Source organism: Elaeis guineensis, chromosome 1, assembly GCF_000442705.2.
Source record: "Elaeis guineensis isolate ETL-2024a chromosome 1, EG11, whole genome shotgun sequence".
NCBI lineage: Eukaryota > Viridiplantae > Streptophyta > Magnoliopsida > Arecales > Arecaceae > Elaeis > Elaeis guineensis.
This window is the reverse complement of record NC_025993.2, coordinates 107,350,506-107,362,203: the sequence shown is the minus strand read 5'-3', so window position 1 is coordinate 107,362,203 and position 11,698 is coordinate 107,350,506. Positions and strand designations below refer to the sequence as shown.

The 11,698-nt window shown below is 40.4% G+C and overlaps 2 protein-coding genes across 2 annotated transcripts; one reads left to right on the top strand and one right to left on the bottom strand.

Moving 5' to 3' along the window:
* The first annotated feature begins 978 nt into the window (after window positions 1-978).
* On the top strand, window positions 979-1,896 carry LOC109505431 (uncharacterized). The gene has a single exon (XM_019847944.3). The coding sequence runs from the start codon at window positions 1,114-1,116 to the stop codon at window positions 1,780-1,782; it is 669 nt and encodes a 222-aa protein (XP_019703503.2). The 5' UTR covers window positions 979-1,113; the 3' UTR covers window positions 1,783-1,896.
* A 1,749-nt stretch (window positions 1,897-3,645) lies between these two features.
* On the bottom strand, window positions 3,646-11,653 carry LOC105038356 (uncharacterized). Its single transcript, XM_010914144.2, has 10 exons — window positions 11,505-11,653; window positions 10,577-10,792; window positions 10,374-10,483; window positions 8,427-8,545; window positions 8,231-8,328; window positions 5,574-5,661; window positions 5,357-5,488; window positions 5,150-5,258; window positions 4,646-4,770; window positions 3,646-3,896 (listed from the first exon to the last, which is right to left on the bottom strand). The coding sequence occupies exons 2-10, from the start codon at window positions 10,636-10,638 to the stop codon at window positions 3,840-3,842; spliced, it is 900 nt and encodes a 299-aa protein (XP_010912446.1). The 5' UTR covers window positions 10,639-10,792; window positions 11,505-11,653; the 3' UTR covers window positions 3,646-3,839.
* Between the last annotated feature and the right edge of the window lie 45 nt (window positions 11,654-11,698).

Here is an 11,698-nt window from a genome sequence, read left to right as displayed (position 1 = left end):
GTAAGACGGCCAAGTATTGCCACTGTTCTTCTAGCTGAAGCATCATTTTGATAAAATAATGGCAAACCCTCCAATTGAATGGTAACCTCCCACCTTAGGCCATGACTTTTGCCCCCATTTTTGAAAACATGAAGGAGAAATAGCAAAGTAGAAGTGCTTTGCAGAAAATAAATCTTAGGATTGATCCTCCAAGATCGCCTTTCTACTGGGAAGAGCATCGGAAAAAGATCATGTCTAAAATAAATGAGCTCCCAAATACGCTCCAAAAATAGATTTTTAAGACCCTTAAACCAACTGCGAACTAGAGATGGGAAGATTGTTAGAAGTGGAAACTCGAACAAACCCATATTAACGACCTCCTTGAAGCTATCACAGGTCTCGATGTCGAAAGGAAAGAAAGCTAAAAGTTTTTGAGGTCTACAAGTTGAATCAAACTTTTATGAGGAAGGAAATGCTTGAAGAACAAACTCCGGAGGAGTGCCTGTGATCTTTGCACATGAAGTATAAGAGCCCATTCCTCCAACCCTTTTTGAGAAATCCCTTTCTTGAAGAAAGAAAAAGGATTTTTTCAAGATGAGCAGGAAGAGAGAAGCCCACATATTTGAAGGATTTGGATTGATCAGCACCAGAAGAAGGAAAAGGTCTCGAAATTCCACGATTATGGAACTCTGCTCTATTCCTTACTCATGGAGGAACTGCATTTGCTTCTGTAGAAAAAGAGAGAGGTTGAGGAGAATTTCTTTTTAGGTTCCTAATCGCTGGGGAGAAGGGATTCCTTCCAATGATCCATTTAAGCTCCACCCCTCGGTTGGTCGAACATCCTTTCTACCCACTACAAGAATCATCACACCTCTCTCACTCCAAAAGCCTTATCCTTGAGAAGAGAAGTCAAGGAAGGAGAAAAAAAGATCTACTTTGGATTCAGATCTCAATTGCCTAAATTAGTGGCAAACCTAGTGGCAAAGCTAAACCCCAAGCTCAAATAAATTCGTGCCATATATCCTACACTAAACTGCTAGATTAGTGGGCCAAGTCTAGGGGAATGTGAAACCTAGCCAATTCGCTGCCAGCCGTAACTCCAGGCCAAGCCATTCATGAAAGCATGAGGCGGAAATGCGCCTTTCAGATTTTAATGGCCTTGCCCCCTCCCAAGCCACTCCACCCTCTTTGCATTCCGAACGTCTCAAAACGTTGAACCCTTCGCTTTCCCAATCTGTTCCTCTCCAATTACCGATGTTACTCCGCCCATCTATAAATATTCCCGGCCACAACCTTCCTCATCCTCACGCCATCATACCACTCCCTTTATTTGAAAAAGCTTTGAGGAGATCCACAAGCATGTCGGCCGTTCGAAATCTTGCCCTCTGGTTCGCGATCGCATGCCTCGTTGGGCTGGCCCACGCCCGCGAGCTCTCCTCCGTGGAACCCGCCATTAGCTCGCTCGAGGCCCGGATCGCCTCCAATGGAGGGCTAGCGGACTGCTGGAACGCACTGCTGGAGCTGAAATCATGCAGCGACGAGATCTTGCTCTTCTTCATGAACGGCGAGTCGTACCTGGGAGTCGACTGCTGCCGCGCCATCCAAGTCATCACCCGCCAGTGCTGGACCACGATGCTCCAAACCCTCGGCTTCACGCCCCAGGAGGGAGATATTCTCAGAGGATATTGCGATGCCGAGACCGCTCCTCCTCCTGTCGCCGTGGTGTCGCTGCGTCACCACTCCACGACATCTCCCTCTATGGCCGACGCCGCACTCACGTTTGCCAGTCCGGCGGCGGACTAGCCTTCACTGGGCTTCCGTTTCCACGAGCGATGTCGAGGGTCTTTCAATATTAGTTATTTTGTTTGCTCTCATCATGTCTCGACGTTAAAAGTACAGCGTTGTCTACTGTTGTCATGGCTTCAATAATTTAAATACGATCCTCCTCTTTATCTATTAATCCTCTTTGTCTCTGTGACTCGTGGCTTCTTTCTGTTTGACTGCATGATCGAACCGAATCGGGGTTATCAGCAAGCTCGGTGGATGTTTGTGAAAATAGGTCATATTCATGAGCAAAGGGGAAAAAAACTGTGCCAATAATTGGTATCTCATCGATCAAAAGGCGTCATGGACGCGGACGCGGACGGCCACGGTAGCAAGCGAAGAGGTGGGACGAGACGACCGCCTCCCGACAGACGGCGATCCATGAGCTCAGCGGTTCCAAGAAAACCCATCGCCATGGGATCCGCCGTCACCTGGATCCTTTCCGGCGGAGACAAGATCGCCGCAGGGGAACTTGTCGCCGTCCCTTCTGGCAGATTCCCTCCCAGATGCACGATCTCTGTGGTAATCGGAGCCTCGATGGCCGGAGATATCCCTTTGGGAGCGAATTCGGGCTCCATCGGCAGCTTGGTTCCGTCCAGATAGGACTGGGAACCGCCGCCGGAAACGTGGATATCGATCCCAGATTGGCGCCTCCGGCACCATCGTGTCGGAGACGGCGCCGGAGTTGGCGTCTCAGGTGGATCGGTGGACGGGTATGGAGGGAGATGGAGATCGGTCAGTCTTGGGGGAGGAACAGGGCTACCGGATACCTCGTGGCGGTGAGGATCTACGACGACGTTCACGCCGTTGCCAGTGACGGAGTCGGGGTCCGGGTGCTGGCGGCGGCAGAAGATGGCGATGTCGCCGTGGGGAACGAGGGTGGGGAGGAGGAGCCGGGGGTAGGGTGTGGAGGGCGGGAAGGGGGAGGCAGCGGAGGACGACGTGCTCGCGGAGGGAGCGGACGTAGGCGGCGGCCATATCGAGGGCACAGAGGGTGTAGGAGGAGTTAAGGCCAAGAAGGTCGGAGAAGGTGATGGCGTCGCTAAAGAGGTTGGAGATTCCGACCGGCGGGGGATGGTGAGAGGAGGAGGACGGCGACGGGAGGGTTTAAGGTTGGTTGGAGATTCCGACCGTCGGGGATGGTGAGAGGAGGAGGACGGCGACGGGAGGGTTTAAGGTTGGTTGGAGATTCCGACCGGCGGGGACGGGAGGGTTTAAGGTTGGTGACGTGAAGAGCGAGGAGAGGAGTTCCTTCGTTCCTGGGGGTTTACGTAAGGGGTACTTTCAAGATCCGATATATTTACGAGATGACCACTCGATTGTTGGCGGGAGTGAAGCTCGCTTTTGAATAGATTGAATTGAACAGGCGGCCACTTCAATTCCCGTCGTTCTGTTGCCCGGTGAGAATCACCTAAACGGTGATTTACTCCGTAGTCTTCGATAACTCCAAGAAAGTTGACCATCTTTTTTTTTTATCGTATAATACAAGAGAGTTGATCGTCTTTCCTTGCTTCGTAGTCTTCGATATTGATTTTTAAGTGGATCCTGTGTCTCTATATATATATATATATATTTCCAGTCCTGTTTGAATTAGAACATGAAATGATCCAAGCATGCATCATCTGTGAGAAACTTGGGCCACGAACTTTCCAAAAGCACCATCACGGACGCTAAATGATGAGATCCGGCTTAAAAAAGGTTTACTCAGTTATGTCCTAAACCTTCAATTCAATCTCTGATCCGATGCCAAAAACACTAATTAGAATTATCAGGTATTCAGCCGTGCCTGTTCTGTTCTGTGGTGATTCGACCGTGGTCAAATTAACAAAGGCCCATAAATCATGGAGAGAAAAGTACAAAGGCATCATCTAAATATTCATCAATCGTCCCTATCCATCATTCGTCCCTAAACACTACTTCAAAATTTATCTTTGGGGAGAGAGAAGAGTTCGTCTCACGGCTTCTACAAAATCCTCTCTGTAGGATAATCTCAGAGAGGTTTTAATAATACAGAGAATATGAATAAAATCAACTCTTTATCTTAAACTCATATGCATCTTTTGTCCATCATCGACATCTTCATCACGTTCCACCTGTCACCACCAATAAAGAATTGTTAGTCATACACTATCTTGATAAAGCTTCAGCATTTAAAATCGTGAAAAACTCAGGGGGAACTATTTTTTTTTTTTTTTTTAAAAAAAGATTTATACAAATCTAGGACTGAGTGCTCAACATTTAGTACCAAAAAGGATCCTGCAAATGAACTTCAAGGTCATAGTCAGTTTCAACAAAAAGCAACTTCTCTCTCATACGGGGGAGAGCTGGGTTCAAATCCTACACCAGGTGGAAATGAACCGTACCACTAAAAATAGCAGGTTAAAATGAGTGCGTTCGGATAAAGGAGAATGAACGAGATATTAAGTCCAAGAGGCCATGGGCCACCTAAGTCGAGTAGTGTTCCAGGCATAGCAACGACTCCAGTTTATGCATTGGAAAGTAACCATAGACCTTTAGTAAACCAATTATGAACTGTGAAAGAATGATTCACCAACAGAAGAGGGGCGTGTGGTTAAAAAGAAGTCCGTAGAGATCCCTGAGCAGTTTTATTTCATCATATTATTCCATTTCTTCATTTATAGAGATCAGAAATTTAAGTAATTTCTAGAATATTGTTACTACCCTTCAAGTGAATCCAGACAGAAAATACAACCTTCTTAGGTTGATCGCTAACTTAGATCTTTAATAAATTGGGTCTAGTTCAAGAATTTCTCTCTTGTTTATAATGTATGATTTTCTAAACAATACAAACACAGGTAAGATGATAAGAATTCCATATTACCTCGATAAGTACTCTCCCTTTTCTTTTCACGTTTGTTCCTGAATCAGACCCAGATCCTCTTCGCATTTTCTTCACAACCGGTTGATCAGATGGATCCATCTCTTCCTCATCCTCATGCATGTCATCTGTGCCACATTAATTAATACAAACATAAAGATAAAGATAATCAGATTGAGATGATGGCAATGTAATAATGTTAGTTGAATGATAGAGCTATTCAACTTTTAATTTTTTTTTTTTTTTTACTTTTCTGATGGTGACTTTAAGTTTTGGAAATCAGTAGCTATAACTCAATGTCATTTATATGTTCACTTCCTTTTATTGATAATTTATTCTGACCTCTCAGGCTCTTAGTAACCATAACAATAATTAGTTGAATGTGAAGGCAAGCAGTTCTTGCAGCTTAGCAGCAGTGGAATTTCACTAAACAGGTTACAGGAGTAATAATAAAATTCCTATTCATATATTTAATACTATGTTATAAATAATCTTAATTTTCCTAACCATAATCATCTTCCTTCAATGACTCATCCTTTACAAATCCTCCAAAGTCTTCAATGTCCTCTTCCTCTTCAAGTCCATCGTAGCCTTCAACATACTCCACTTCAGGTTCCTGCTTGCTCCAAAACATGGATAAAACATGGATACAAGTCATATGGCTGCTGAAAAGAAATTGAGTCACAAAATAGAATAGGCTATCCAAGACCATACTTCATCTTCTTCTTCAATGCTGGGCTGTAGCCCCTCCATTTCAAGGACATTATTATATGCCTCAACAGGATAGTTGTATATGTCACCATAAACACCTTTCTTTAGACGTTCCAACAATTCATTCTCAATACTCTGGAAAAAAGAAATCAAGAAATATGAACAACTGATGCAGCAAACATAATGGCAAACTGAGTTACAAGATGCTGTAAGGGGAAACCTTATCCAGAACTGCAGCCTTTTCAGCCTTTTCCTCCCTCCTAGCCTCTCTTTTCTTCTCTTTCCTAGGCACCGTCATAATCTTCTCCCTATAAACAGAAGGAAACAATCATCAACAATTTAAGAGCAAAAAGAAGTTGCACCAGAAGATTAATTTTGCATAGTCACATTGCACAAACAATTAAAACTAAATAATGAGAATTTTAGTGATTGTCGCAACTGACAAACTTAAGATACATACCAATATACCATCTACAGCACTACTACTATAAAATAATAAAGATGACCAAACAAGTCTTTTCAGCAGCATTTTTTGTGCCACGGATTCACGGTAATCACTGATGAGAAGAAAGTGCGGTTGGCAAGAAATAAAGGTATACATCAAACCAGAGTTATCCAGCAATAATATGGAGATGATATAGGCGTCAGATCGCAATTGCTTAAAAGTTTCCCTCTACCAAGAGTTTCGGGATCTGTCATCCAGCATTCCTTCGAATAAGATGGGATGACAAAAGTTTTATCTCAAGTTCACATCACGTGATCTTGTATTCTTTCAAGCAAGTTCAAAATGAAGGCATTTTGTGTTGAAATTCATGGGGAAAAGGAGGTGACTTTATGCCAGGGGGAAAAGTGGAAGATGGAATAGCAGGTTAGGAACCTCAAAATGCTATGTAGGTTGATGTTATGAGGACTAGTTCTGTGATGGATCAGACCAGTTGCATTGGACTCATGTATCATGCTTCTAGGATATGTATTTTCCTCATAACCAAGAGGCCCAAAGTAAAGTTCAGTTGGAAGTGGGTATTTCCAACTGTATCATGTTTCTAGGATATGTATTTTCCTCATAAACGAGGGGCCCAAAGTAAAATCCGTTAGAAGTGGGTATTTTCCAACTGTTTGTTTTCCTGTAACCAAGCCTGAACTCTGGAATTTAAGTTCCCCATTCACCCAAATTGGCAAAAGTCTTTTTGTGTGTGTGTGTGTTTCGGGGGTTGCCGCGGGGGGGGGGTTGTTTTTAATGCTACTTTGATGCTCTCCCACTCACTCCATCTAGCAATGAACCATTTAAGTGAATAATATACTGATAATTACTGCAAGTAACCAAATAATGTATGCGCACCAACTTTGTGCAAATCAAATAGCAGAAGTGGCAAGAACTTGACTTCAGTACTGTGAGACAAACACCTGATTAGAACTCAAGTTCCATGCCCAAGTTCGGACACATGTGACACTTCCAAGCAAACAAACACACTCCTAGAATATCTCAATGTCATTTCAGAGATGGCATTCATATCTTTTGGGAGCACAACTTTTCAGTAAAGTGCTTGAAATCACCATAAGCTTTCAATGGAAGGTTTTCAACAACAAAATGGGGAGCACAAACTCCATGTTTAAAGAAGTACATCATACTGACTCAAAAGGATAACATCATTACAAGATAGTTCATGCCCAAGGTGTTTTCTTTCAAATGCATGAAATTGAATTGATTATGATAAAGCATGGTCAAGGAAGGTGCAGCGCAAGAAGTTCAAGATGAAGACAGCTTAATCAGGTATTTGTTGAAGAATGAAGACAGGAGAACAAAGATTTGGGTTGAATATTGATCGATGAGGAGAAAAGCATGAAAAGGTATTTGATAGGCTTGGTAGTGCAAAAACTGGTAGACTAGATAACAGTATATAAATTCCGAAAATGCCTAAATTATCACAAAGGAAGCCAGAAATCTGATGCTCAGACTATAGATTGAATACAAGCACTACTTTAATATCAAAGCGGCATCAAAAAGATGTCCATGCATGACTCCAGGAGAAAAAAAGGAAAGATGTTAATGAGAAGGAACATGTAGTTGAGCATGCTGATGAACAAGGAGTATGAAAGATAAAGCACACTTCATGAAAATCAAAACTGAGAAGCAAACAAAATGTGGAGATCGGAAAGTAGGTCAATCTTCTATACCATGGAAGCATGTCATAGGATCATAAACTTTTTCTGTTACTGATATTTCCTGGAAATAACTTCAACGGAGACCAATATAGTTGGGTCACCCTTCATGTCATGGTTGAAAAGGGAAGACAATCTTTTAATGCAAGCATATATACAAAGAACATACTGCTAACAAGTTTACATTAAGAATCCATATCCGAACACTATATTGAAAAAGATATTAATAAAGAAATGAAGAATGGTCTATGTCAAACACTCGTATATACAACACAGTACTCACAGATGCACACATATGACTCACATGTGAAATCTATATTGAAGAAAACAAGATGTCCAAATTCATAGAATAAAACAGATTACAAATGGAAAACACATTAAATATTAATTAATAATCAACAACCAGGAAAAAAGAGCATAAATGATCATAACCAATATTGGTGAATAAGGATTTGCTGTATTGTTGTTCTTCCATTAGAAGAAAAGCTTATACGCATCTTCATATAGGAAATCAATAATAAAGTTTCTGCTTAGAACATGGAATAGTCATTATAACAATCATGTGATATTTCCAATGTGATAGAATCAGTCCCCAACACATACCAAAAGAAGCAGGGGAAAACAATTACATGAACAATAATATCTCCACATGGTTGTATGGTTATACCTAAATCTTATGAACTTGCTGAAGAAAAAATCTATAACAGAAATTTATACCTCACTTTCAACTGGAGCTTCCTCATACGGATCCGATATTGAGTCATTTTGGTGAGACGTTGCTTGATTTTATGCACAAGTAACTTCGGCCAATATTCCTACAAAACAAAATCGAGTTATGTTGATCAGTAACTTCAAATATTAATCTAAAGCCTAAATATCTTATCAGCACTATTAGTGATTTAGTGTAGCATACCAAGTGTTTGTCAATAGTTTCTAAAGCCTTCTCATAATTTCTGGGCAGTTTAACTTTTTCCCACAATTCATTTGGCTTATGAGCCCTTTCAATAGTTTTCATGTATAAGTAAAAAACCCCTGCACAAGGCACCAAATCACCAAGTTAGGATGTAATGGAACAATAATATGTGTGCAATAGCACTATAAGAGAATTGTCATATTCACCTTGTAACCTATCAGCAATTTTAAAAAATAAAGCTGCTATTTAATTATAATAAATAGCTCTTATCAAATTAATAATATGAACCTACTCCCTAATAAGGCTGGATCCTTTGACAATAATAAGCTTTTAGATCTTTCCAACAACTCCCATTTTTCTGTTTTTGTGGGCCTCCCTTCCTCCTCCCTGACCCTTTCATGTATTTTAGTTTCCTCTCCTTCCTAAGACCTCCTTTGGTTTTTATTGCAGGTGACAATGCATCTAATAAGGTTATATGGCGCTTCAAAGCCAAAGGTTAATCATAGTTGTTGTGATTTTCTTTTTCCTAATTTCTGCAGAGCAATAGTTGATAAATACCAATAAAATCATGCATGTCTTGGCATGTTTAGGCAACCCATAAGAGGAACTCTAAGGATCAAGTAGGAAATCATGTTACCAGGAAATTATATATTCTGATTATGATATTCTTTTCCAAGAAAGCATTAAAGTTTGATAATAAAATTGAGGATCAGTCATCTGGGATATATGTAGGAATATTAGCTCTTTGTTGAGAAAATTAAGACTTGTCCAGATTATCAACTATATCTAGGTCAGTTTGGATCAAGATTTGGTTAGAGGTGTCTTGATGATTAGCATTTCAAATCAATGGTTTGAGTTCACTGAGTTCACTTGATCAAGAGTCTTGATTAGTTTTCCTTTTAAATTTTAACTATGACTTAAGTTTATAGGCTTGAGAACAATCAAAGACAAATAGAATTTAATATCATTCTTCAATATGCAATTTGTTGTTGTGTTTTACTTCTTCCCAACCATTCATCTCTTTCTAGTATAATGTATCTTACCCTTGCTGCAGTTTCAAACTCATTGTAATGTAAATGACCCCCTCATAGGAGATTGTCTAATAAACCAAACACATCTAAAATATCTCTTGAAATATAATATTTGACAACACTCCAAAGCATTGTGGAGTAAGCTCCCATATAGACCATTCACCCTAGAGTTCATTCCTAATCTTGATTTCCATGAAAAGAGCATGACTCATTACCCAATCTCAAGAGAAAACCTCCAATAAAAAGCTTGATTTGCAGTCATGATGTTCTTAATTTTTTACCCCCCCCCCCAAAAAAAAAAAATTCTAAGCTAAATCCTTAATGAATGGCTTCAAACTTTTTAAATAATTACACACTACAAGCTCCAATATCTTCCTTCCACTACTGAATAATACTTTATGCTAACAACCAGTAATTGCTTAATCAACCAAACTCTAAGGCTGTTTTAAAATGCTATGTTCGTTGATGTAATTTCCAGCAGTAACAAAAGCTCCATTTTACTGCAATTAACTCTTTGAATTAAGTTGCATCATTAATGTAGTAATGCTTTTGCATTTGACACAAGACTAACATTCTTCCTGCCTTCTACCAGTGCTTTTTCAAAAGGATTTGACAAGTCTAAGAAGAAGAGGAATGAGGAGGTTCAAGTTGAAATTGATATGAACCAACATCAAAAAACGAATCTTCTCAGGACTTCATAGGTCTAAACTTGTTGAAGGGAAAGGTTATCAACTCCTCCAAATTATTTTATGATATGAGCATCAAAATCTTTCTTGTGTATGCACATGCTTGCGTGACAGAAAAACCAAGCTAGAGCCATTAATGCAAGACAAAATATTACGTAGAATTTTAAAAAAAAGTATATAATAACAAAAACACCAATAAGGTGTAGTAAGGTAGAATTTAAAAGTCAGACCATCGTGATCACGGATAGTGGCATAACGGCTGTTGGCAAGAGGGCACGAACTTCGATTGCAGATGCCTGTAACATTGTACGGATTTCTACAGAAAATCCCAGTAGTGATTCTGCACAACATCAAAGTGGTAAAGATCTGTGAAAAAACTGGGAAAATAAAGATTGACAACAGACTAATAATAGAAGGAGATGGAGATGAGTACTTGGCCATGAAGCTGCAATGGTTGTGCCTGATTACTTGCCATATTATCTCATCGTTTTGCATTATTGGTCCTTTTTATTGGAATCTGGTTGGTTTGAGGTGTTTTATGGTTGCCTTCTGGTTTAGGGGAAGAGAAGTGGTGCTGCAGCGGCAAGCGAGTCCTCCTTAGCGAAGCTAGGGCCGACCTAGCATGAACCCGTTCGGTTCGGTTCAAAATCTGAAATCATAGAGAGATGGCATAAGTGCATGCTATGGATATTTGCTGGAAAATTGATCACTTAATCACTTTGAAAAAACGAAAACAAAAATTTTATTAATTAGGTTTCTATTGAAACATATAATAATATTTTATAAACAAAAAAATAGCAAATAAAACATTTGGTGGTTGAAAGTATGAGTTCTTGCATATTATTTTTTTTAATTTTCTCCAATATCTCGTTGCTTGTTCTCAAATTCATAGTTTTTGTTTTTCCAGAAAAATAAATTGATTTATTTATAGTTAAAGAATCATGTTTCTCACACAAGGTGTGTGCTCACAAATTCTCAGAGCTTAATTACAAATTATATTCTCTATCTAAACAATGTGGCACTCCTACCCTTGTAATTGGATAAATTCTTAGAAAGAGGAACAATCCCACTTCCTGGATTCAGCTCAGAAAAACCTAACCATCGTCTAAACTTCCTTATTAAACCTAACCATCGTCTAAACTTCCCGGCCCTGCAAGCCTCCCACCCGATTGAGACTCGGGAGAACGGATTCTAACTTCCCTATTCGGCTGCTCCGAGCCTCCTGGAAATGGAAAAAGCGGAGGAAAAACCACGGGAAAACATAGGAAAATCACCGCATAGATGGATCAATCTTTTTTCTTTTTCCTTCTTTTTCCTTTCATTTTTTTCTCTTTTTCAGAGATCTGTGGAAAGAAAAGAACCTGAGGGAGATCGGAAGGGCAGGCCGACGCCGGTAACGATGGGGAGGAAGGCGACGGCTGAGACCGGTAGGAGGTGGCGGCGAGGAAAGTAGGGAGGAGGTCGTCGTATCTCTTTTTCGGAGAACTGTAGGAAGAAAGCACCTGAGGGAGATTGGAGGGGGAAAGCCGACGCCGATTATGATAGGAGGAGGTGG

What these genes read in the sequence shown, in the direction of transcription:
- LOC109505431 (XM_019847944.3), top strand. Translation starts at nt 1,114, where the DNA reads ATGCGCCTTTCAGATTTTAATGGCCTTGCCCCCTCCCAAGCCACTCCA.
- LOC105038356 (XM_010914144.2), bottom strand. Translation starts at nt 10,638, where the DNA reads ATGCAAAACGATGAGATAATATGGCAAGTAATCAGGCACAACCATTGC. An exon ending in GCATTGAAGAAGAAGATGAA is followed by an intron (nt 5,259 to 5,356) that starts GTATGGTCTTGG and finishes TGGAGCAAGCAG; the next exon opens with GAACCTGAAGTGGAGTATGT. An exon ending in AAGGGAGAGTACTTATCGAG is followed by an intron (nt 3,897 to 4,645) that starts GTAATATGGAAT and finishes TGGTGGTGACAG; the next exon opens with GTGGAACGTGATGAAGATGT.